General features: G+C 37.6%; 1 protein-coding gene across 1 annotated transcript in view; it reads left to right on the top strand.

The window, feature by feature from the left end:
- LOC145984519 (uncharacterized) overlaps nt 1-27,894 on the top strand; it is a 141,628-nt gene that overhangs the window by 29,348 nt on the left and 84,386 nt on the right. The window contains exons 4-6 of the mRNA XM_083118174.1: nt 4,212-4,439; nt 10,569-11,064; nt 24,241-25,086. Of these exons, the coding sequence (XP_082974300.1) occupies nt 4,212-4,439; nt 10,569-11,064; nt 24,241-25,086 (1,570 nt within the window). The remainder of the gene's footprint in view (nt 1-4,211; nt 4,440-10,568; nt 11,065-24,240; nt 25,087-27,894) is intronic.

The following is a 27,894-nucleotide window of genomic DNA, read 5'->3' as shown; positions in this document are numbered from 1 at the left end:
AACCCATCATGAATTATAAATTTGTCAGACATATTATTACCCACACGAATTTTACTTTCTGTTTCACTGGTGCATATTTTTATCATACTAACAAGCTTCTTAGGTATTCCAAACTCTACTAATATATTATATAATTTATCTCTTTTGACAGAATCATATGCTTTTTTGAAATCAATGAATAGCTGATGGACATTTTGATTATATTCCCACTTTTTTTCAAGTGTCTGTCTGATGTGAAAAATTTGGTCTGTAGTTGATCTGTTACGTTTAAATCCACATTGATAATCACCTATAATTTCATTAGCATATGGGGTTAGTCTTGTTAAAAGAATGTTAGACAATATTTTGTATGTTGTTGAGAGTAGAGAAATTCCACGGTAATTATTGCAGTTCATTTTATCACCTTTTTTAAACACAGGAACAATTATGGATTCTTTCCACTGTTGAGGGATTTCTTCTTTATTCCATATTAAACAAATTAATTTATGAATTTGACATATTAATGAATTTCCACCATATTTAATTAACTCAGCTGGTATTAGATCAATGCCAGGTCTTTAACTAAAAGAAACAAAAATGTATAATTATGCCTTACTATTCCATGTCCACGCAAGGCTCAAAGCGGTACAGTCAAATCCTGTACATGATAGCTTCCGATCACCTGGCCTGCAGTGTTACCTCTAGGAGAAAAACCCTCCTTTCCTGGAGTATGTCTATATTACTACTGCCAGCTTGTTCTGAGAACCCTCGGCCGTTCTGCAAAGCAGGGGGCATGTCTTCTCAGTCAAGTAACATAATTTCCCGCTAAGGGATGCAGGGTTGCCAGTTTTACATAAGTTATAACTCCATTAAGCCTTGTTTCCATGATTATGAAAAACTAAATATGCTGACCAAGGCAGTAATTTATTTTATTAAAAACATAAACTAACGTAACGTTTCAACCTTCTAGCAAGGTCTTCTTCAGACTCTGTATCAAGTACAAAAGTAACCAGATACAACAAGAAGGGTAATATATATACACAAACATTACTCCCTCCAGACTATTTAGAAAGTTGTTTGGAACTTTCTAGCAGATGACTTTCACTTTCCAACTTTACTTTCACCTAAAAGGCTAAAAACAATTACTTCCATATAGAATGTGGTTGGACTTTTTAATCTCACGCTCTTTTCCCTTCAACTTTCTAAATAGTCTGGAGGGAGTAATGTTTGTGTATATATATTACCCTTCTTGTTGTATCTGGTTATTTTTGTACTTGATACAGAGTCTGAAGAAGACCTTGCTAGAAGGTTGAAACGTTACGTTAGTTTATGTTTTTAATAAAATAAATTACTGCCTTGGTCAGCATATTTAGTTTTTCATTTTACATAAGGTGTCGAGATTTGTGACAACGCAAAACCTTCTCATAATAAAATAGAAGAGGAGGATGTGGTGGAGCTTTAAAAGGTTTTTTTTAAGGAGCATTACTATACTTTTAAAAGGAGCATTACTATAAGCCAAAACCACACCCTGAGCATAAAATGAACTTAATACAAACTTCCACATGTTTGTGCCATTGTTATCATTTCATCAATCTTTTAGAAACTGAAAAAGATTTGGTTATGCTGAAGTTGCATTCCTGTGATGTCACAAAAAAAAGTAAGCAAGAGATAATATGTATTAAACTATTAGATGTTTCAGGACTATTAAAAACTTTACTACTCACAATGTATGCAGAACTACATGCATATATACCTCATTTAATACTTAAGATCAGTATGCTACTACCGTGCGTCCATTTCGATCTGCAGCCGAGAGATCGGGAGAAGCGTGGCGGGCGGCGCGGACGGAGATGCCGACATTTGCGGCCTGTAATGCCCGCTTATTTTTATAGACATATGCAGACATTTATATAAATATTGCAAAACGAGCACTAACCTGTGTTATAACACGCAAAAGTTCTTCTGTAATTCATCCAAGTTCTGCTCTTATATACACAAATAAATACGCTATAGAAACGATGTTAAGAGCTACAGATAATAAAGCATTTTAATCATAGTTTTGACCAGTAACGTCCTGTTTAAGTTTATATCCTTGAAAGAGTTTTGTGGCCATGGGAATCGTTTGGAGGTTTCGAATGTGCAACACTGTATCAGGATTACACTGCAGACGAAACCGATAAAAGTGAATGGTTTTCGTGAGCTTCCTTTCAATCCGAAATATCCGAGCTCGAGTTTTTTGTTCCTTCGCGACTAGATGAAGACAGAGTTGTAAATATAGTGGCGAGCAATGTAAACCAAGAGTGTGTTAATTTCGTACTGTGCGCAAGAGTGTTATTCTTGGTTACTTGCAGTTACTTGTTTGTGTTATTGTAGTGTGTATGTGTGACGTGTCAGTGAGACGATTGGAATGCCAGCCGCAAGATTCACGTTAGAACAAAGATTTTTTATGTATGACATGTACGTGAAAACAAACTCGTGTCGAGACGTGTGTAGGTAATTTGTACAGAAATTCCCATGCGTTTCAACTCCACACAGAGATACGGTTAGACATCTTGTCCTTAAATTACGAGAAACTGTATCGTTAAATTTTAAAACACCTAAGCAAAAACGACGGATTCTAACCGAAGCAAAACTCGATGATATTGGTGCATCGTTAGAACGTTCTCCAAACAAACCTCTACGCCGTGTTTCACAAGAGGTGGGCGTGTCAAAATCATCGGCACATACAGTCACTAAGCTACTAAAATTAAAACCATACTCTTATAACACAGGTTAGTGCTCGTTTTGCAATATTTATATAAATGTCTGCATATGTCCATAAAAATAAGCGGGTATTTCAGGCTGCAAATGTCGGCATCTCCGTCAGCGCTGCCCGCCACGCTTCTCCCAATCTCTCGGCTGCAGATCGAAATGGACGCACGGTACAAGGGAGATTTAGAGCCCAAAGTTACTTACAGATGCAGGTACTGTTGTTGGAAAATGGCCAGTTTTTTATTAAATGTTACATATATATTAAATTATGTTACATATAGCCTATATTAAATTAATACATTAATATAATTTATAGGTCAATTCATAATGCATAAATTAATTAATACTGTATTGTTGTTATTACATGAATAGGTAAAAATGTAAAAGAATAGAAATATAACAGTACATATTCATTATCTAGCTTAATGTGTAGTTAAGACCAACAAAATTTGTAATAAACACCAGTCCAGTTAAGATATTATAGAATTGAATATTTATTGGATCCAGTTTATGAAAAGTAAAGTTTCTGATCAATATTTTATGCATAAGTAGTAGTGTGCATAAAAATCTGCTTTGATACTGTCCTTGAAAACCGTATGATCTCAACATAATGTTTGCCTTCCAATAAGTTTGATGCCAGTAAATAATCCTCAAATTATACAACAAATGCTGAACAAGTGTATTTTCATTATATAATTTTCGAACTTGGTAAGTCTTTTTGAATGGGGAAAGGGAAGGGGGGACCAGGGGTCTGAGATACATCCTTGGTGGAGGAGGAGATCACAAAGAGAAGATCCAAAATGCTGTAGAGCTTTTTGGATTACGTTATTTTACGTCAATTTTCTGCCAAGTCTAATCGTGACGATTTGGATGAGTGATGTTATGATGAAATTGATGAAGGAACATACTCTCAAACAACACTCATGCCCAGCCGGGATTCGAACACGGGACCCCTGACATCATAGCAAGCTTTGCTAACCATTCTGCGACAGTGGTTGGCAAAATGCTGTTGAAGTAGGTTCTAGAGCTAATCATACAATTCTACAGTTGCAGTATAATCTTCCATCATTATCCACAGGAAGTGCGGAGAGAAGACAATATTTTTGTTGTTTGTTTGTAATGAATTTTTACATATTTTTGTGCATTACCATCGGCAATTCTGATAGTGGCTATTAACATGTATTAGCAATAATATACTTTTGTCTCACAATTCTGAGATCTTTACCATATACATAAATTGTCTTTTAAAATATATAATCCTGTTTCAAATTTCCTTACTTAAATATAAAAAATAATTAAATTTAAAATAATTACTTATGCTTGCCAGTGTCTCATAAAACTGATTTGTTACATAAACTGTATTTGATCCTTTATTTTTATAAAAAAAAATCTCTTCATCCCTAAAGTATGTTTGTACATAATTTTAAGTATGTATTGTTTGAAGTTCTTCCATATCTTATAATGCTTCTTTATTATTTCAGATAACAGTTGAGAAAAGTCCACCAAGAGATAGAAATGTAAGCCTATATCCATCATCGTTTGTGATTCATGAGGAGTGTGCAAGTAATCTACACATCATTTGGACACCAAAAGTAGCTGGGAATTGGCGAGATGTGATCCAGTTGAAATGCAAGGAAAAACATTTGAAATTGCAGTTTGTGTTGGTGTGCCAATCTGTACTAAGTTCAGGAAAACCAATATTAAAGAAGGTCAGTGTTTAATTTGATTTTTTAAAACTGGAACAAGAATTAAAGTTCATGAATTTCACATTTTCCCACATTTCAAATTCAGTCCTCAGTGTGTTCCAATTAGCAACATGTTAAAATTTTTTGTGGATCTTGCAATTTCTCTCATTCCCCTGAAAAAAATGAGAGAATCTTACGCTGCAAGGTCCACTGCATTTTATACTCTTTCTTAGCATGGTGTCTTTACTGATAATTCTACAACAATTGGGAATGTCTTCTTCAAACATTTGTAATTATGTTTATACTTATAGGTGTACATGTTTTACGAAATTCAGAAATTTCATTTCTCTATTTCTGACTTAAACTTTTTGTGTAAGCACTTGGCTCCAATCATGTATCCAAGCATAAGCAATAAGACATAGGGGGCAGTAGTGTATTCTGAGAATTTGACCTGGTTTAATGCAACAATTCTTATTTGTTGTACATAATTACACACTCCATCTTGATTAATTAGATAGAATAGAATTAAAACACCAATGCAGGCATGCAAGTAAACCAAAAACAGAAGTCCGACAACTTCAAATTTTCCGACAATCTCTATATTTTTCATAAAGTTTCCTTTTCTTTACCAAAAATTGGACCTGGATTACCCTTTACCAAAGGAAATTTCCCTTCATGTAGCAACCACCACTGCTTCTTCCAAGCATGGCGGAAAGCAGGAAGGAGCAGTGGAACTGACACCACAGATCGCGTCTTTTTAAAATAGCCACTTGCTTAAGCTACATTTCTGCAAAAAGGAATCCACAAAGTTTGGTCAATTTCAATAAATTTTAGTTATATCTAGTGGAAATGCATCCCTTCCAAAATAAATTTATCTTAATAATTCCCTATCTAACTCTTTGGTTTTGTCTAATATTTTAACACAAATTTGCACTTACTTAACAATCAAATCTTTGTTGTGTGTTCTCAACAGGGTTAACTGAAATACTGAATGTGCTTATATGCCAACTTTTTGAATACTTAAATTTCTCAAAATTGTGTAGGTGATAGTCAGTTTTGAGTCTACAGTGGAACCTCGAATTTTTGTTGTTCAGGAGACCAAGGTGAAAGAACTTAAAAAGTGGGAATATGTTAAATCGAGAAACATTTTATAGCATTTTGCTTTATTGGGGCCATGGAGATTGAATGTATAAAGCACGAAAATGTAAAACAAGGGGACATAAAATCGGGGTTCCAGCTTGCAATAGTATGGATTGAGGTTCCAAACTTAAGGAACAAAAGGCATTTTCTTTACAGAGTAAATTTCACAGATCCCATTTAGTAAGCAACAGTACTCATAGATTCCAAACAATAAAACTTCTCATTTATGTAGAATAGTCATACTTTCACTGATTTTATATAGTGAGGCAGTACTTTTATTTTGGCTGAAAATGCTGGTGCTCTTGATCCCAGAAGATCCATTTTATTCTTACAACAGGGTGTCCTTAATGTGGAAAGTTAGGACAACAAAAATTGGTGAGGGAGAGTCATTGAAAAAACCTGAAGATCAGGTAAAATTAATGTAAAATCAGTGGTGTCTTTAATAATTCAGGGAAATTTAAATCAAACCTAAGAAGGTCAACTTAATTTTGCTTCAGTGAGTTGCTCCCTCATGATGTACTGAGAAGGCTAGGAAATGGCATGCTTCATTGTGTGTACATATTCCATGAGTAGAGAGAAGCACATATTTTTGGTAAATAAAAAAGCAAAACTTTGGCTAAAAACTGAGTCCATTTCTGCTTCAAAAGCAGTAAATAAAATAAAATTTTGGTGTTATAGCAGTGAAAAATCAGATCAAAAACAGTATATAAAATGACATTTTAGTTTCAAAATTGTGAATATAATCCTAAATTTGATTTAAAAACTGCACTTATTTCACAAAATAAACATATCCCTTCTAATAGCACATTTATATAGTTCCCAGAGTATTAAGTTTATTACTGTATAAAGGTGTCCATTTTTGCTTCTCAAATATTTACAGCAGAATTAATCAATTTTCTGTGAATTGCATAACTCACAGGATAATTCAAACTTCAGAAAGTGTCTTGTCAGTAAATAAACTCTAAATTTCGTGTTTAAGAGTCTAATATGCAGTTCATTTAGCATATTTCATGACAAAACAGAGTAGGAAAAACACCTCACACCTTTCAGAAACATGAAAAATTAACATTACGATGTGTTCTTTCACATTTCATGTTTTCGTCAAAAACGAAATATGCATGTGTGTCTATCCATGAGTTAATTCTCAGAATTTTGTTGTCATGATGACTCTGTTGGTTTGGAAAATTTTTTATGCACCTTTGCTTGAGGATGGAAATCAATTCAGTGAAATGTGGAATGTCATAAAAAATTGTGGTCCATGCTTCAGGAGATGGCGTGCAAGAAGAGACATCCCAATATTGAAAGTTTAAAGCGGTCTCTTCTGAAGGCAGTTGCTCATTTTCCAGTCGGTGTGTTGCGTAATTCAATTGATGCATGGCCACAAAGACTTACGGAATGTGTGTGTGCTAAGCGTGGCCATTTTGAATAATGATTTGTGATTTTGATTTGTCATGCATCCATTTCAGTAATGTTATTAGGATATTACAATATCTCTCAGCATTTTGTGTCAATTTACTTAAAACTTCGTGACAGTATTTATGGTAAGAGTAGGTATATCATCAAGTATTCTGTACTTATGTTTAATGTGACTGGACTGATTAATCTTGTGTAACCTTGGTTATGTAATCTCCCTGCTATTACTGTGTTATAATGTGTGTTCTGCAGTGAAAGCAACATGATATATTATTCCTATCATGTCTTTCATATGTGAACCCATGTACAGAAAATACCAATATTTTATAACAATAAATGTTGTATATTAGTCCAACTGTTACAATGTGTGTACTATAATTATTCTAAAAAACACTATAGGTTCAGTTCAGTGTTTTCTTTAATAAATAAAAAATGTTATATGCATATATATTAATGTCCAAAATTAAAGCAACAAACGGAAAATCTTTCCCGTGTGTCCATTTGACCACATAATACGATCAGGTGATAGTAATATTTATGATGTCATAGACAACTGCTTTAAGATTAAAAAAAAATAAACTAATCTTAATGTTCCAGGATTTATCTACAAAAAAATCACGATAGCAACAGGTTAAACTTGGCAAATTTATATATATAAAAAAAAACAACGTGCGACAAGAAACTTGAAGATATGCTGTATTCATTGATGTATAAACCATTTCTGTTACACATACACTTCTTCACAATTAATGGTTACTTTTGTATAACTAATTTATAGAAACCCTGTATATATAGTAATGTGAAAAAGGTGCCTCCCCAATGGCGCAGTAGTATCTTCGTGGCTTTGTAATCAAGGTGTCCCAGGTTCAATACCTGGTGGAGGCACATAGTGGTTTGGATCCCACTTTAAACTGTAGATCCAGTCCCAATTAGTCTTAATGTGCATAAAGTGGACTTAAAACACCAACTCAATCAGTCAATCAATAATGTGAAAAAGGCATGAGTTGGTTGATTAAAAAAGATGGTGGGGCTGATTAAAAGAAAATAATGCTAAATGAATTAAATCTTCCATTTGAGTGCTCCAGTCAATAAAAACCATATTGACTTAAGGAGTTTGTTTTTCTTTTTTTAATCAATTCAACTCCATGCTCATGGCACATTTATTGTGCTATAACACTCACCTGTGTGAGGTCAGGGATTTTTGATGAATTTGGTCATTGAAATTTATGGAAGTCAGGAAAATTGATTTTTATAATTCTGGGAACACCCTGTTCTATAATACCTCCTTGTGGATACAAAATTCTCCATGAGGTGATTGTCAGGCAGGACAACACGATGTTCAAATCATGCTGGTCATGCTTCTTCCTTGTATTTTCATGGGTGCAAAATGGTCCGTAAAAGTAAGTCAAAATTAAAGTCCAGTTTTTTTGCTTTCACGACTGCAATTTGTAATGACTTCTCAGTCAAAACTAATTCAAAGAGCATGATAAACGAAGGCACTAAATTTGGTCCCAGGCTTTCGATTCCTTTCCAGATTCACCACCTGTGACTGTATTTTGTTATAGTTTTTTTTAGTCTACTACATGCACATATAAGCTAATTAGGACTGGGTCTGAACCACTATGTGCTTCTGTAGGGGATTTAGCCTGGAACCCTTTGATTGCACTAAGCCAGCCTACATTCCAGCCTGCTGTTGGATTAAAAATTATGGATGCTCGAGTTTGAACTCTATTCATGATTGGGAAAAGAGAGACGCGGTAGTATATAAAATACGGAGAAACTAGTACTCACTTTTATCCGCGAAGCTGTTTTTTCTTCTTTTTCGATTAATTTCAGTGGCCACTGCCACCATCCTCGTTGGAACTTGCTGCGCTGTTGCTTGGTGTGCGTCTTTTGTTCGTAGACACCAAAATCAAGGAAACGCACGCCATAATGCACTTCCCGCATGAACTAAACATCGATAGCGGGCAAGCGCACCACACTTGGATTCCACTACTGCAGCAGTTATCGCCCGGAAATAGCAGACGACGCACCAAGATGCACAGCGTACCTAACGGCAGCCAGAGAACTACGAACAAAAGACGCACACCAAGCAACAGCGCAGCAAGTTCCAACGAGGATGGTGGCAGTGGCCACTGAAATTAATCATAAAAGAAGAAAAAACATATTCGTGGATAAAAGTGAGTACTAGTTTCTCCGTATTTTATTTTTGAACTCTAATTAAAAATTAACCAGTAAACGAGTTACATGAAAATACAGTGCAGGTAGAAAGGTTTTAAACACAATTCTATATTTTCAGATTTTTTAAATCGACCAACAAAGGCTCTTATCAAGTTCATGAAACAACTTATTCTTAGTATTGGGTAGTCCCACAAATACGATCTTGGTCTTGTTTTGAAGGTCTATGCAGCTGTTAGAATCCATTTTCATTGTCATTTCACATTGTGAAATCGATTTTATACAAATTTTTATTTAACAGAATAAGGATGTGTATTGAACATAGCAACATCTCACGTTTGGTCACTACCGCTATGTCCATTAAACCATGGAAATGGTGGGCTGTCACTGCGAGCAGTGTCACCATGGCCATTCAATATTTTCTGCAACTGAAAATGAACATCTATATTTACCATTCATGCATAAGCCTAATAGTGTTTTGTGCGCATGTCTATCGTACAGATAGACAATGAATTTCAGATTTTCTGCTCAGACCACTAATCAGTAACTTTTGCAAACTTTATATGAAGTAATAATGTGACAATTGAAAGAACATTTTTGGCATATTATTTTGGTTGTAATGGGAAATTGTCACAGCACTACTTTGATTTTGCAAAATATGTAATTATTATTAATTTTTGTGCAATATACTTGTATACTAATTAATTATTGCATCAAACTTTTCATTATTTTCTGACTTTGCTAATGTATGCATGAATTCATTTCTTGCAATGTTGTTTTCTTCATCGAAATCTGACAAACCAAAGTTGGTTATTATTATATTAAATACTCTTCTCTTTGTGACAGGAAAATAAAGCCCAAGAATAAGGGACGATACATATTGCTGGCATGTTACATATTGTGGGGATGATATATCACTGATACCATGATGTGGAAAGATATCGTACCATATCATTCATGATGAAATTTTCTTGACGATATATCTCCAAACTTAAATGCAATACTGCATTTTGCAAATAACCAAATTTTAATAAGTCTCGGAAATTGTACAAATTGTACCAACAAGGTCAACATTTGAGAGGTAGTGTTTACACAAACTTCATTTAATATGAAATAACCCACATGTATTTTATAAACTACGGAGATAAACCCATATTTTGATGTGGATATCCTATGTAATTTTCTTATGGCCTCTCTCTGCAGAGAGATTTTTCAAAATTGAACTTTTTTTTTCCATCAGCATTTGCTTCCCCATGGTCTCCATAGCCTTTGTACCAAGTTTCACTACAATCTGATTCTTTGAATGGGCTCCAGAAGGCTCTGATGTGGCAACTTTAATTATGGCCACCGGATATTCGTAATTATGATTTCCCTACTGTTATATATTTGAATTGATTGGATTTTTTTTTTGATTTTTTACAGGAGACTGGTACAAAAATTAGATCAGTTGGAACTCCAGCAAAATGCTCACCTAATGTTTATCATGTAAAGAGAGAATTGGGAATTACTTTTCCAAAAGCTCGACAGTATGTTACACCATCCCCCTTACGTAGGTGTAAGAGACTGACTACTCGAAAAGAAAACATTCCAACTGTGAAACATGGAACTTCTGTTTCAAAACAGAAATTGGATTCTAGATCCAACCCTTCCTTTGGAGAAAGGATAAATGTTAAAAGTGCAACCATTGGAAAGGAAATACCTGTTGTTGATGAGAAAGTGAAAGATCCACCTTCTCTTGGGGTTGAGTACAAGTATTCAAGTGACTTTGAGTTTTCATCTTGTGATGCCTTGGCTACACCAATAAGACAACAGACTTCTTTCCTGGGGCATGATTCAACTCCTATCAATGACCCATCTTCAGAAAAAATGAAGAATGCACCAGTTCAAGTGTTTGGAGCAGAAGAATGTGAAAAATATGGTAAGTAACTTGTGTAGTTCATACATTGTGGTTAATAGAAATATTGTAGATGTCTGGGGATGCAGGTGCAGAACGTTTGCTTCCTAGTGTACTTCTCGTCCGGTTTCCTCCGTCTCCTGGAATGCTCCGACTTGCAGAGGAGAATTCCACAGGAAACGGAGGTTGCAAAGTACAGCGGAACTGGCTACTATTTAAGTGAAGGGTGCCGTGTCACCAGGCCCTTATTTCAGTTGTAATCAGTTGGTGGATCATTGATAGTACCAGCCAGTGCCGCCACCAGGAAGCAGAGGTAAGTGCTGACGCATCCCTCAGCCACCTACCCTTCTCCTCCTACTCTTTTTTTGTTAGCTCAGTAAACGGTAATACACCATCTGACCTTATCTCATTTCTCCTGAAATAAGTGCTCTATCAATATGGTAAAGTAGACGATTTAAGTGGGGGAGGCTTGGCTTCCCGGTTTTTAAACCTTTATTTTTCTCTCTTTTGGCATCAAACCCCCCCAATTGGCATGTCTATTTCCATTTGCCAAGCAATGAGTGTTCAATGGATAGGCTCAATGAACTCGAAGATGAACTTGATCACACCCTCGATGAACTTCATTCATTAGCTGTTTCGTCTACCCCCATTCCCCACACCAATCGGTGAGTCATTACCAGATCTTTAAGTAGGCAAATACAGGTGACTCGAATCGATGCATTAGCTGATCTGCACTGTCCAAACCACCCCGAAGAGTCCTTAGGGCATCAAGTAAATTCGTGCGACCTTGAGGTAAACATGTCGAATACCACATCCTTTAAAATGCCCGCATTTTCGGGAGGAAAATGAGACAGTGTCCATCAGTTCTTGTTGAAGTTCGACAACCTGATGGAATTTCACAGGTGGAATGAAGAGCGAAAGAAATCGGCTCTGGCGTTAGCGTTGAAGGGAATCGCCCTGGAATGGTTTTCTGGCATAAAGCTTTCCCCGAACTTTGCTACGTTGTCCTACAACGATCTCAAGGACAAATTAAAAGACACTATCCCGGAGAAAGGTGACCTCAGGTTAGCCGAGGACAGGATCCGTGCTAGGATCCAAAGGAAGGATGAAACTGCAATGAATTATGTAACGAGCAAATCCGCTCTGGTCAGGAAACTTGTTCCTGGCATTCGAGAGGATAAGCTCATGTATTCCATCATAAGTGGCCTCCAGGATAAATACCTGGAAGCTGCCGAAAAGGAATTCGCAAAGAGAGCGCATGGAGAAGCGTCGAGTCATCGCTAAAGAACGCAATCGGCAAGAAAAATTTAATACAATCTTTGGTTCTGATTCCGACACGTCGTCTTCCGATTCCTTCTCGTCTGACGAGGAGAAAATCCTTGCGAAGCCAACACGAAGTAAACATGTTTACAAGCATGAACATGCAAGGGCAGCAGCTCCCACAGTGGAAACAGCTGCCCATCCAGTCGAGTCAGCCAGAGCAACGACTGTTCAGGGTGCGTCTTTCCTACGCACGGCCATTCCAAATAGCACCGCTCAGGATAATCAAGACTTAAGCCTTCTTGCAAACAAACTTCACGATATTCAAATTTCACACCAAGAATTGATCAATTCTGTGACAAATAGCAACAAGCTCATAAAACAAATGCAAAATCAACCCCCCAGAAACAACTATTGGCCATCTAGAGGTGGCAAGAATAGAACGTACGTCTCTAGTAATAATGGTAACTTCTCTAACCAAGTTCCACGCCAGAACTTTTACAGGCAAAATCAATATTTCACTAGAGGTAACAGGGGTGCAGGTAGTGGCTTTAGATGCAGGGGAGGACGTAACTTTCAACGGCCTAATTACCAGCGATGGGATAGAAACACGCAGACGTCACAAACACACCAGTCCCATAATAAATGCACTAGCTGTGGTCACGTCAATCAACTTTCTGAACAAGCTGTAGACGATTTAAGATATACAATAATTTTGTGTGATTGCACTTGCCTATATATGCAGTTCTTCATTATGTAGTGTATTTACAAAACTTTTAGCCACTGTTCCACCAACAACTCATTTAGGAATCATGTTGCATTCAACTGTAAGTGTGGATGAAGTATTTCAAGTGATATGAGATGGAACCACTCATTACATGTGTGGTTGCACTATACTTTAGATTAATATGCGCAGTCCAAGGGGGTGTAACTTATTGAATAGAAATGTGTTCATTGAATTCTCGTGGAAGAAATTACAAGGAGATGACCAGCAAAAATGAACACTTTATAAAGCTTAGCAAGTAATTGTTGCTTCACTATGATATTATTAAAGCAGTGATGGCCAAACTGTCGATTGCAAGCTACTGGAAGCTAGTAGTGATCTTTTCAGTGTTTCATAAATTGCACCCCTACCTATGGACAGCCAGGTCAATTTTTCAAGGAGCAATAGTAACAATAATTATACAGTATATTAGAATCATTCTGAGTCACATGCAACTAATCCATGACATTGACAAGGACTCGTATACAAGTAAAAATAAAAATGTTATTGTACTGATCAGTAAAGCTGAAAGAAAATGGACATTTATGCACCAGTCATGTCTGTTGTTCGTGTGAGCTTATATTATCTCAGTAACTAGCATAACTGTAAAGATAAAATTTGCTGAAGTGATAGACTTACCAAACAGTAGTTTAAGGCTATATGAATTAACTTGTCTGATTACAATCAACTTGTCTGGTGGTGAGACACAACAACCAATGTGATTTGTCAGTTAGTAAAAGTTTTGCAAATCTTAGTTTAGAGTGACATATTTTTTTTGAAAAAAGACATTTTTATGAACCAAGAAATTTACCATAAAAAAAATCAATCTTTTCCTTGGTAGCTTGCCATGGTGCAGGCTGGCTCCTGTGGTGGAGTGGCTAGCACATCACACTACGATGCCAGGGGTCCCGGGTTCGAATCCTGGCCTGGGCATGGATTGTTGTGAGTGTCCCATTCATCAATTTCATCATATCATCACTCATCCCCATCTTCGCAAATTAGCCAAAAATGGGACAAAAAGTGAAGTAAAATAAAGTCAATCAATCCATGGCACGGGAGTTTTGCAACTTCTGATGTAAAGAAATAGATGTTTTCTGACATTTTTATGAATTTTACTTACTATATAGGCTATCTTCATCAAATTCTTCCCCCTTTCGGGCTTCAATGACAATAAGTAATGCAGAAGGGTAGGCAGTCCCCATTTTCATGTTCCATGAAATGGCCAGAAGTTAGGAAATGTAGGAAGTCACATGACTAGTTGTCAGTGTAGTGTTGTACTTCAGAACATCACTTGTTCTCGAGTCAGGTCACGGAACCAGCAAGAGCTGCATGTAATACATTAAAAAATAGTTGTCTTAAAACATTCAACAAAACACTAAAATAATTATTACCTTATTACAAAGTCTACTGTATTGCATGATTTAGTTGGGGCAGCTCTTTCTTTCTCTACACAGACTTTCTTCTTAAAACAGTAGGGACATAAATTTGTCCTGGTGTTTTTCTGGGTGCATATTCAGGCATGTTATTTTTTTGTTACAAGCACCGCTTATGATATGTGGTGTGATTGGAAAGTTTTAAAACTGGGCGTGTAATTTCAAAATGGCAGTACTTACAGGCTATTGTGATGGATCCTTCAAAGTAGTCCCTTTCTGACTGAAAACACCAACTTCAACTGTGTTTCTTCTTTTGGAAGCAGTCCTGGAAATTTTCTTTCGTAAGGGTGTTAAGAACCCTCTCCTTATTTGCCTGGATATCTTCAGTTGAGTCAAATTGGTTCCCCTTCAGCGAAAACTTCAATTTAGGAAAGAGGTTGAAGTTGGCAGGTGCTATATCGGGGAAATATTGGGGTTGTGGAAGCACAGGAATTTGGAATTTGGCCAAAAATTCTGTGATCAAGAATGCACAATGAGCCGGTGTGTTGTTGTTCTGGAGGACCAGAGTGCTGGCCTTTTGTTCTGCACATTTCTGCGCAAATGCTGATGGACACTTTTATAGTATTCCTGGTTGACTGTCTGTCCCTAGGGGCAAATTTGTGATGCACGATACCAATAGAATAAAAAAAAAAGCACCAACATTGTCTCCACATTTGACCGACTTTGTTGAGGTTTTTTTGGTAGTGGCAAACTTGGATCCTTACACTGTGGTTTGATTGATTGATTGATTGATTTAGTTTATTTTACTTCGCGTTTTGTGCCTCTTGGCTAATTTGCGAAGATGGGGATAAGTGATGAAATGATGAAATTGATGAATGGACATTCACAAACAACCAAGCCCAACCGGGATTCGAACCCGGGACCCTTAGCATCGCAGTGCGATGTGCTAACCACTCGGCCACAGGGTCGGGCTCTTACACTGTGGTGATTGTGCCTTTGTTTCTGGGTCATACCCATAAACCCATGATTCATCGCCTGTAATTACCCTATTTAACAAATCTGGGTCAGTTTCGGCACAATTAATCAGTTCTTGGGACACTTCAAGTCTGTGTTGTTTCTGCTGGTCTGACAACAATTTTGGAATAAATTTCGCAGACACTCAACGCATGTTCAAATCTTTAGTTAAAATTGATTGAACCACATAGAAACTTAAGTTCAGTTCATCAGCCATCTCCCTAATTGTAAGTCTATGGTCTGAGTGCATTAAATCACGAACTTTCACAATGTTTTTGTTGGTTTTTGAAGTGGGAGGCCGACTGGACCGGGGGTCATCTTCGACTGATTCGTGGTCCTCTTTGAATCTGTTGAACCAGATAAAGACATTGTATCTAAAGATATCCATTTAAGGGTTATGCGGAGATAGGTAATTAACTCTGATAAGCTTACTTTTCATTTTTTCGCGATCGATTTTGCCACTCATCTGGTGGCTTCATTAGGCATGTACTGTCTTGCTGCTGGTGGCGTGGTTCCTTCTTCCACTTGTGCTCATGGTGGCACTAGTTGATGCAGAACGACAGAAAGTGAAAGAGCTGCATCAACTAGCGCTGCCACGAGCACAAGCGGCACTTTCACTTTTTGTCATTCTGCGTCAACTAGTGCTGCCACAAGCACAAGCGGAAGAAGGAACCACGCCACCAGAAGCAAGACAGTACATGCCTGACGAAGCCACCAGATGAGTGGCAAAATTAATCGTGAAAAAACTTACGCATAAAAATTAATAGTAAGCTTATCAGAGTTAATTATCAGATAAAGACAGTTGACCGGCTCAGACATTTATCCCCGAAAGCTGTTTTTAAGAGTTCAGAGGTATTTGAAGCTGATTTCCCGGTTTTGAAATGAAATTTGACACAAACGCCTTGTTCCGTTTTTCATCCATTTTGCGACATCAATATTCCGCCAAGAACAGACAACATGTCTTCACTCACCAGGATTCCACACTCTACTGAACAAAAATATCGGGGTGATCTTTTCAGGATGTTTCAAGGTCAAAACAAGCTTCCCCTTCCACACTGGCGGGCAAACCTAGCACCTCTTATTGATCAGTGGCACATCCTGTCTTAAGACTTTCCAATCACACCACATACATACATATTAAAATAATTCAAATATGTGAGGAAAACTGCTGAATTATTTTTTTTTTAAATAAATTGAACTTTTGTTTTTGTTTCCTTACTTACAATGCCTCAGAAATAGGCAAAACTCTTTCTATGCTAGTAAAATTTTAAAAAATTGCATAATTTGAATATTTATTTTAGTGTGAAGAATAGTCGTAATTCAAAGCTTCAGTGAAAAGCAAGTAATTTTATATTTATTTTATTTTTCATGCCTGCTTTTTTATAATGATTGTAATGATTAGTTTCAATGATTATGAGATGAAATTGTCAATGGATACACATAAAGGAACAACTACGTCAAGGCTGAAAGTCAGAGAGAGAATGCAAGTTTGTGTGTTGACCACTTTACACACTTGGCCACTGAAGTAGCTAAAGAAGGAATCAAATACTTAGATAATAACAGAGAAGTAGGTAGGGATAGGACTATTTTGTTCCCCTATGACCCTATTTCCACTACTCCACCCTCTGATTTGTCACATGAAAAATATCCTATATTTAAAGTTAGTTCCGAAATAGTCCCAGTTTCACACACCGAAAAGGTAGTAACCCAACTTATTACTATACATTTTAGCATGGAAATGTGTAGCAGTGAAGTAAGGTGTCAATAGTGTAGATGGTAAGGTGCAAGCGATGCACGAACCTTGCCTAATGCCCACATAAGCTCAACGTCAAACATCCAGCGCGACTGGGAGGTCATACACCTACCTCCTATATAAGCACAGGAGCAATTACGTGGAGCTCTCTTTTGTCTCTGTTGTCATCGAAGTGTAAGCCTAAGCTATTGGGCTGGTAATCCTAGGATATGCTGTGTTCAAGGAATTAGGCAAGGTGAGTGAGTGAGTGTGTCTTCCGTTTACAATCCCTACCCCCAATCACATCAATAAATCTAATGTGGAGATAGTATCAGTCATTGTAATTTTCAGTCTGCCTTACCCCGGTACGATCTCTACTTTCCCGGAGGATACATGGTTAGTAGAGCTACGGGATGCGACGATCTGGTGTCATCTTGTCCTATAGCGGACGCCCTTCCCTCGGAGAAAGCAGAGACTAAAATAGTGAAAAATGTATTGAACTCTGGTTATTTCGTAACTTTTCTCCACTGAAAATGATATTCAGAATATTTATTAACAATTCGAATGTTGACTGATGAATAACTTAATTGTTCTGTTCTATCCCAGCAAAATATTTATTTTAATAAGCTTTCTCTTCAGAACAATAATCTACAGATTAAACATTACAATGGGGTAATAAAAATAAAAATATAATCTATCATCTCATGCTGCAGAACACATTAGTGTAAGTGGTTTGCCAATCAAACTGGTTCCTTTACATACATTTCTATAAAATATAATTTATTATGGCTTTCTCTCTGCAATAGAAAGACTATGATGGTTCCCGTAACTGGATGTTCACGTAACCTTTAATTTGGTTACAATCTGTTGAAAAGCATTTCACCCTAAATTTATTCACTCATTTCAAATACAATCAAATGTCAGAAATCCTTGATCTCATCTTAAATGGTTCATATTGCCTCAAGAACAAAATTTAAAAATTGCTCAGACTGAAATTCGAACCAAGAAAATTCACATGACGCACAATAGCCTTTTGGTTTGAGGTTACGAACCGCCTCAAGGCTCTTATTGAACCTCGCTGCCTACACTTCACTGCTGGGCACAATCGAACAATGATTTCTCAAAATAGCACAATAATTCGCGATTCACGTATATCGCTGCACCAGAAGATGTCTTCAATTTTACACTTCAGATCTAACTACTTGGACACTATCCTACAATCTACTCTACCATCACCAACCATATACTCAGACATAATCAGCCTTGTATTCACGTTGCAGATATTTTTACAAAAGCAACACTGAAATATCTTTAAACTTAACTCATTTTTTTTTCATTTTAACGCAGGTTTTGCAACAAGATTAGATAAGTGTAACTTTACAACAAAAATATCCAAACAGCCGACGATCTTAAATTAAATGTAATAAACCGCTGTATGCTTACGTGTATTTTATGATATGGTATCAGAAGGTCAAAGCTAAAACAACACCATTAATACTTAATGTACCCATCTCAGAAAACTAGATGCTCCTTTAATCTATACTTTAATTATCAAGCAAGACCTTCATTTAATCAGTGGTGAAAGAGTGAAAAAGAGGGCAACAATTTTGGTTTTGCCTTATCATCCCAATACTTTTAAATTTTAACAGTAACATCAATCAACCATGTTGTGGGTTGCCACAACTAGTATTTTAATCTTGTCAATGATTTATTTTTACTAAGGCAATTAATTCTTTTTAAGGTTCATTTACGTAAACTACCACACGATGTTTTTTTATCCGCACTGCATGCACAAATGAGAACTCTGGTTTTCATCAACAACATTCCAAGAGCAAATATATTAAGCTTACTATGTAAAAAAAAATTCATTAATGAATTTACACTTGAGTACGTCGTCTAACTTCGTGTTCAAAGTTTAAGAACGTACGCTTTTGATCGTGGTAAGATTCCATTAGCTTTATTATGGTCAAATGCCACATGGTCAAAAACAATCTTTATCATTGATGCACAGCTCATACCTGTTGTTCGAGTCCAATCTCACCATGTTGCCACGTCTATTTTTGGAGAATGTAAACTTCGTATATCCAGTATTTTCCACTCACCATCCCCCTCGTTCAGCAAAATGGGCAACCTTCAACGATGCTTGCAGAAACAGTGAAAAGCCCTCCCTCTATAACTTCTGGGTTTCTGCGATGTAGGAAAAATTCTGCGACGTAACATCGGCAACCTCGTAGAAGTGGAAGACTGAAAATGGTTACTGCATTCTCTTCTTTTGACGATCAAATCTCGCACAGTATAACATAAATCAATTCCACGATGAAGTTCTCTGCATCTTGATCATCATGCATTACACGTGGAAAACAAAAATGGTAACTACGCCATCCTTCTGTATGCTCTTCCTGGAAAAGGAAGGCGATTGAAAGTTCAGTCTCGAACCCGCAAGACTCTTCGGCGATCACTCCTTGCCTCTTATTCTTGCACACCACAAGTCAAAGTGTAAGTGCGTGCTTGAAACTTCCTGGTTCTCACACGATGCATTGAGATAGCTGGTGCTGCCATCTGGTGTTTGCATAAACAGCTTTTCCTCCGACAATTGAAGGTGTAGATCCCAACTTGTACAGGGGGTGGAACATCCTGAATTGTGGCGATGTAAGTGACGAAATAAAATTATAATAAAATTATATTTTTATAAAATCGCCACACAGTTTGTGGTGTGATTGTGAAATGGAAGTATGAAGGCACAACCATAACAAAACCATAGTCAGGTAGGTCACATGTATTGACAGAATGGGATCACTGTGCATTGAAGAAAGTGGTTCAAGTAGATTGCCAGTCATCCTGTGAAAACATCCCCCAGGAGTTCTGCATTTCTACTGATTGTCCAGCGAGCACAATGACTGTACATCAAGAATTGAAACAAATTAAACAAATGGGGTTCCCTGGTCAAGCAGCCACCCACAAACCAAACATTAATGCTGTAAATGCTAAATGTCACCTGCAGTGGAACAATGCCACTGGACTTTGGATGACTGGAAATGTGTGGTTGGGAGTGATGAATCATGCTTTATCATATGGCAATCTGATGTGTAATGGTAGGATCAGTACATGATCCTTTTTTCTATTAGTTTTCATGCATGTTAAATATGATGGTTTTTTAATACCAATGTAACCCCCTTTCTGTATGCAGTTTTAAAGTTAATGTACTAGTGGCTTGGCCTACGTGACTGGAAGCAGGGTTGCAGAAGGCAGTTAATTGTAAAATCGTTTTTCCTTCAAGTCATTAAGGGTGGAAATTTCCAGTTTACTTGTTATTCTTTGGAGGCCCTATATAAAGGGTCCAGCGGAATAGCAGGGATCGGCATTCTAACATTTCTTGGACAAGAGGGGAGACCTTGAAAGTTCTCTCAACGTCTGTATAGAGTGACTGTGGCTAGCTTCATGGCTAACGGCCAATCATGTATAAGCAATCCTCATTATTATTTTTTAATTGTTTGGCGACAAGCCAACGTTCAGTTCCTGGAGTGTATTTTCGTTTAGTGGTTGTGGCTAGCTTCATGGCTAGCGGCTGATAATGTATTGAGAGTCCACGTATTTATTCTGAATTGTGTGGTGACAAAGCCAACGTTCAGTTAGTGGAAGATATTATTATTGTTTTTAAAGAAACTTGTTTTCGAGCCACTGAACGAAACCACTCCTATATTTCCTCAGATAGAGTATTAAATTAATTGGATCATGTCATTTTTTTAATGTGGGGATTATTTATTATGTAATTCTTTGTATATATTTAATCCATGAAATAAATAGGTTTTTTATATATTTTTAAACCGAATATCTGGGTATCATTGAGATAAAAGAACTTAGTTTTTCCCTAATATCCATGGTAAAGAATATGGTAGTTAATCTATGTCTTTAATTCGATTGAACCGTTTTGTTAGTGTAATGCAACTTATTTGCATGGAAAGTAATGAAAATGTGTAACAGGTTGAGCCAATGCAGGTTACTCTCTCCAAAGCAAATAAAGCAGAACAGATGGGAGGGTTTTGATCTGATGAATGCCTGGAGAACAATACCTGCCAGAATGTGTAGTGCCAACAGTGAAATTTAAGGGGTGTTTTTCATGGAATGGAATCTCTCATAAAACTGAATATAAATCTAAACATGGACCAGTTTTGGCCTGTTTGTGATAAAAGAACAATTCTGTGATTACTATTGCCTGCCTGTATCAGCATGACAATGCTCCCTGTCATAAAGCAGGGCCTGGGAGGAAATGGTTTACATTACTGAAATGAATTGTCCATCCCAGAGCCCTGATTTGAATCCCATTGAACACCTTCGGGATGAATTAGAATGCCAGCTTTGCACAAGACCCAACAACTCACATCACAACCTGCTGTGGCTACAGCTCCTCAGGAAGAATGGGCTGCCATTTGTCCAGAGACATTCCAACATCTGATTGCAAATCTCCCCTCCAGAGTTAGGGCCGTCATCACAGCAAAGGGTGGACCCACTCCGTGTTTTATAATTTACTGAAATTTGATGCATAAGGTATATCTGATGAGTTCCTAGTAGGTATCTGGATACATTTGATCAGATAGCGTATATATCGTTGCTGCAAGCAATAAGCAATTGTAAGGAACAAGTATATAAATGACCTTGAAACCTTAAGCCATAGCTTAGTTTTGAATTGTAATCGAGGGATCCTGGGTTCAATACCTGGTGTAGGAACATGATGGTTTGGGTCTCACTTTAAACTGTGGGTCCAGACTCTATTAGCCTTACTGTAAATAAAATGGGCGTGAAACACTCACTCACTCATTTACTTACTGAAAGTACCAGGGTGAGTCAAAAGTTCGTTCATTTCTGTACATGGACATTGAGACTGGAGACACAAGCTGCGACATCAGACTTATTCAGTAAAGCATAGGCCATTCTGTTGTATGGCCCTCTGCCAATGTTCTGTGAGAGCCACGATCCCACAACGATACCATTCGGCTGGTTTCCAGGCCAAAAACTCACGCACCCCTGTTTCCACAGCATCCAATGTGCCAAATTGTCATCCTTGCAGGAAATGTGTGAGAGAGCAAAGCAAATGGTAATCGGATGAAACAAGATCAGGGCTGTATGGGGATGAGGAAACTTTTCAATTCCTTCCAAGTCCTGCAGTTTCTGGTGACATAGGGAGTTATCGACCTGCAACAAGCCTCTCTTCCAATGCATCAATGTTGGGTACTTCTGGAGCATAGTATCATGGACCCACTGCAGTTGTACAGCATGAACGTTCCCATCGACAGCACGACCATCTGGTACAAGTTCCAAAAACACTGGACCATCAATATTCCACCCATATGCACAACATGGCCTTCTTTTCAAACCATCCCCTTTGAACAAGTGGTATTGTTTTTTGTCGTGACTGCAACCACTGCTTACCACTGGCAGAATATTGCAGAATGATCCACTTTTCATCACCTCTGACAATTTGATGCCAAAACCTGTCGTCCCATGGATGTTGAAGTGATTGTTGACAGATTGAGACTGGTTGTTCAGCCTGTTGTGGTGTCAACTCATGGGGAACAAATCGAGGCTGTCGAGAGACAAAACCCATTTGGTGAAGAGAGCAAACCATGGTGCTTTGGGACGATCCAACCTGTCGTGCCAGTTGTCATATACTGATGCTTGCATCGCCTGTCACGTGCTGTAGCAGGGCATCTGCATCCATTGTACCTGGTCCCGCACATCAGGGCTTGTCTTTCACACTCATGTCCATAGACGAGAACCACTTGAACCATTTCTGTGCTGCCCTGATGTTCACTGTGCTCTCACTTTCCACCACATAAATTTCCCTCACAGCACTCGCAGCTTTCACCCCTTTTTTCCAATAATGTCATAACAAGATATGCATGGCCAATTGGTCTACCTCCATGATGGCCCGCCATAATTGCACTGTGCCTTGTAGAAATGCATTGTGCCTGTGTGAATGTATGTACCAGGTGGTACACACATCATGTGTCCACGGTGAGGTGCTCACTTGACTTTTCAGGCTTTTTCTCTGGCTTCACTCTTTCCCACATGAAAACACAGAAGAACGTTTGACTCAAGCTGGGAGATCACACAACAGTACATGTAGGAGAGATGATGAGACTGACTGGGGAAAAAAATAAAAACTCATTGGATGACAAACTACTTTTGAGTCCCTTTTATCTTGATAGGGTGATCAGGAACTTATAGACAGTTTAAAATTAGATATGAACCATTCTGCACATGGCTCCACTATGAATTGAATCTGCACTCTTAGATTGCAGTACTTAATGATGATTGCCCTCTTGATGTCTGACCATAAGCGATCACCCTTACCTGAAACTTTTAAAACTAGGAACAAATTGCTAATTAACAGAGTAAATGCTGATCCATTCCTTCAGATTTTAAAATTTAACAGTAACAACCTTCAATGAGCTTAACAGGTGGCAACTAAAAGCAGTTACGTATTTGTCTCTCCTACCCACATGTGAAAGTTCATCTGTCAGATTTTCACTGGATAAATCTTGATATTTTACCTTTTAGGAATCCATCATATTATTTTTTCCATTGTTAATTTCTTTGTGATTCATTATACACTCAAAAGTGAAACCTGCGGTTGTTCTTTACCTGCATTTTAAACTTTCTTATTTACAAACCAATTAAGGTTTGACTATATTTCTCTCTTTTGCCGGACCCTGTTGCCAAGTGGTTAGCACATCGCACTGCAATGCCAAGGGTCCCGGGTTCGAATCCCACTCGGACTTGGTTGTTTGTGAATGTCCATTCATCATTTCATCACTCATCCCCATCTTCGCAAATTAGCCAAGAGGCACAAAACACGAAGTAAAATAAACTAAATCAAGTGTCTGTGTTGCAACTGCAGTGTTGCTACCCTGAATATTGTCATAATTTGCAATTAATTTAATTTTGTAAGTTCTATTTCATTTCTTAATTAATTTACTCCCTACATATATACTAGCTGCAATGCATCCATATTTAATTGCTCATTGTAGATATCTTTAAAATAATTTTCTTATTTGCAGGTTATTCTGAGGCGAGATCTGTGTATTTGTCTGCACCATTCTCATCAGACACTCTAAATTCAAGCTTAGAATTTGAAACTGGCATTGCAAAGAAAATAGTTCCTTCCAATCTTAAAACTGAAACCGAGAAGAGCAGTTTGGATAAATTTTCCATGAAGTCTGAAGCTGGGTCAACACAGAATGATGAACAAGTGGTTGACAAGACAACCTACTTTCGCACTGTTAGATTTAAAGTAGATGACACTCAAGCCGCGACAGATGTGCTGCCTCAGCCGCACCGGTTGGAATTCCACCCTGCTGAACAAGAAAGTCATAGTATCCCTATACCTCCATCTCCTATGAGAAGGCATACATTGAATCCCAACCTTGCATTTGCAAAAGCAGTTATAGAAGAAGAAGAAAGTCAAATAAGCCCAGAAAGTTCTTTCATGCAGAGTGGATTTGGGAAAAGGCCACTATTGAATGAAAGAGGGAGTGAATATGAGAGTGCAGGAAGGATGACAGATAAATCGGAAATTGATATGGAGAAAGAAATGCAGGAATTTGGGGTTATGTTTGACTCCATAACATTCTCTTCTTCCACTAAAGAAGGTAATAGAAGTCAATGCATTGACACTAAATTCAAGGAACCCCTGTCTGATGTGACTCCAGTTTCATCGACTGGAATATCAGAATGTAGGGCTAAAGGTGGATCCATGTTTATTAAGAGGGACAGCAGCTGGAGGGTCAGAGTCCCTATTGTGTTGGATGAGGAATCTGTACTGGAAGATAAATCAGCCCGGGAACAGATATTTCCATCGCCACTCTCTTGGACCAAGAGTACACGTCTGCTGAAGCAAAAGACAAGTAAGTACATATTACTGTTCTCTTCTGTCATGCAATGACAGCAGTGCATGTAGCTTTGAACAGAACTATATGTATATCAAAGTTTAAGAACCAAAAAATATTATTTTTGACTTTCAAAAATTGAAAATTAAAAGTATAGGTGAATATTACTTTTCAACTTCAATACTGTTGTATGTGCTCAAAACATTTGAAATAAATGCTTGCATAACTGGCTGGTAACCAGAGGACCTGTTTGATTCATGCAACCAAGAAAGCTATGTTTCCTCTTTCTTTGCCTGTTATGACCAAATTTATAGTGATAAGAACCTAATTTTTATTGCCCAAATAAGCATGCACAAAGGGATTGAAAATGTGGGAAATAGGCACTAAAATGAAGAAGGCATTCACTTTCAATATTGTGAATAATGAAAGGTCTCAAATGAATACTCTCTCATTCAAAATTCGATACAGTGACATTGCAGTTATACATTCTGTGATAGTATGTTTTTCTCATTAGTATGCTTTTTTCTGTCAGTCCCTGCCAATTTCCCTAAGGTTGTGTGCTATTATCCAGTATTTCAGTTATACAATTTTCAGATATACAAACTATTGGCTGAGTGGAGACTCGAACATGCGAACAAAATGTCATTCTGAGTTTATAAGTAGGATGCCTCTCTCTTCTCTCTCACTTCCCCCCCCCCCTCAACATGCTCTTCCTGGCTCGCTGAGTAGATACTCCCGGGCATGTTTCGTCTGGCTACTTCTTGCAAGTTTAAATTTCGAGAGACCTGTTAACATTTCCAGAGTTTGGAAGTAATTAGTTAGAAGTAACTCAGTTAAAAGTTAACAGTTACTTTTTTGAACAAATGTAACTGTAACAGTTACTTTTTTCAGCAAAAGTAACATTTCAACAGTTACTTTTACATTTACTTTAACAGTTACTTTATGACACTTAAATTGTTATTGTGTCATAAATTATAGACGGTTTGATTATTTTTTTCCTTTTCACCATTGATTTGTCACATTTTCCTGTCAGACAGTTGGAAGCTGTATTTAGCAAACACAGTAGTAGCCTCAAGTGATACCCTATTCCTGGAACTGTCCAATTGGCAAACGTCAAGGCATCACCCCTGAAGTGATGGTCAAGGACAACATCCCCTTCCCTTTTCTCTATCCATGGAATTTGTCTCAACATTACATCACAACGAATGTGAAAGTTGTCACGTGACCCGGATCTACTCCTCACTGCAGAACTTCTGTATTTGAATGAATGAGTGGAACAATAATAGTGCACGGAAGATATCCTTCACGGAATTCTTGTCGTGAGCGCAATAGCCTTTTATGTACTCATTCTCTAAGAACAGTGCGGCAATTGCAACACTCATGTGGCGAACCAATGAAGATGATGAACCTAGCCTAACCAACACACATGCATGTTTATGTAATTGTCTCTGGGAGGACTGGAGGGCTAAGTTTAAAATATCATTCTCAACTTCATTCTCAGTCCTCAGGCACTTTAAATTCATTTCTCTCTGTAACACTCTACATGCATACCCTCCCCCCCCCCTTGAAAATATAATTTCATAGCATCAAAGTTCTTGAACATTTCAAACACACACAGCATGTTACAGCACGAGGGGTCTCAGGTTCAAATTCCACCTGGGCATGGGTGTTCTTCGTGAGTGTCCCTTCATTAATTTTTTCATATTTATCCTCGTCATCGTGATTAGTCAAAATGGCAGGAATGCTACGTAAACAGGATGGCTACTCACTGGGAATTCCTTGAATTCTGGGAATTCTGCGTGAATTATTGGCTCTGGGAATTATGCATGAATTCTGCTTGAATTTTTCTCCGTAGACGTGAAAAATTGCAACTTTTATTAATCCAAATCCTATTGAATTTATACATATTGATAAATGCCCTGAGGCGACATTTTCGCAGTTGAGTTTTTTTTATTTTTATCGAGGAAGGAAAGTAATGTGTGAAAAATAAAACAGAATTATTTCGATCTGTTTACTTTGTTAGTGTCCTTTGTAGAGCAATTCGACAGATGGAAGATTATTGCAAGATTCTGAGGAAAGATGGATGGCTTATTTTACACTCATTCCTAAACTAATATTGTCTACCCTGAGTTGGCAAATTCTTTGTAATTTACTCTCCCCCATAGCCAACATGGCAAATATTGGAGAAGAAGGGAAAGGTTTTCACAAGCAAGTCCTCCCCCCTCTCTTTCCTGCCCATCTACTTTGAAGAATTCTGTGAAAGTGTGGTAAAGAAGTGTGAGTAGTGATTAAGCCCTGTTGTCAATTTTCCCCATGTCTTTTTGTGGAAGGGGGAGAACACAGACATGGCAGTCACACTTTTAGTGTGTTCAAACCCTAGAGCAAGCAGCATTTAGTGACTATCTGTTTGGCAGTAGTTCTCTTGTTCCCAATCGTAAAGCAGAAGGCTCCGTGGATTTCTACCTGATGGGGGATGTAAGAAGTGCCTTTTTTTCCCTTACTCCATCAAGGAAGGTGTGAGGAATTCAAATTATGTGCCCCCCCCCTCCACACACACACTCAGCAATGACTCTTCTCTTCCTCCTCTTGCATGAAAAGTTTACTCCTTAGGAGTTCAAGGTCACATGGTGAATGAATGAGATTGGGGTGAAGAGGAGGAAGATGGGAGGGAGAGATCGCCTAGCCTACAGAACAGGCTTTTGGAAAATTTTATGACATCAGCAGGGCTTGCGAAATTAGAGTTATCACAAAAATTAGATAGGGATAAACATCCTATTGTTTAACATTGTCTTTTGCCAAGACCTGAATGGCTGAATGGATAAAGTG

Source organism: Lepisma saccharinum, chromosome 2, assembly GCF_977018435.1.
Source record: "Lepisma saccharinum chromosome 2, izLepSacc3.1, whole genome shotgun sequence".
Taxonomy (NCBI): domain Eukaryota; kingdom Metazoa; phylum Arthropoda; class Insecta; order Zygentoma; family Lepismatidae; genus Lepisma; species Lepisma saccharinum.
Note: the sequence above shows the minus strand (reverse complement) of the source record. Positions and strands in the feature narration are given on the sequence as shown.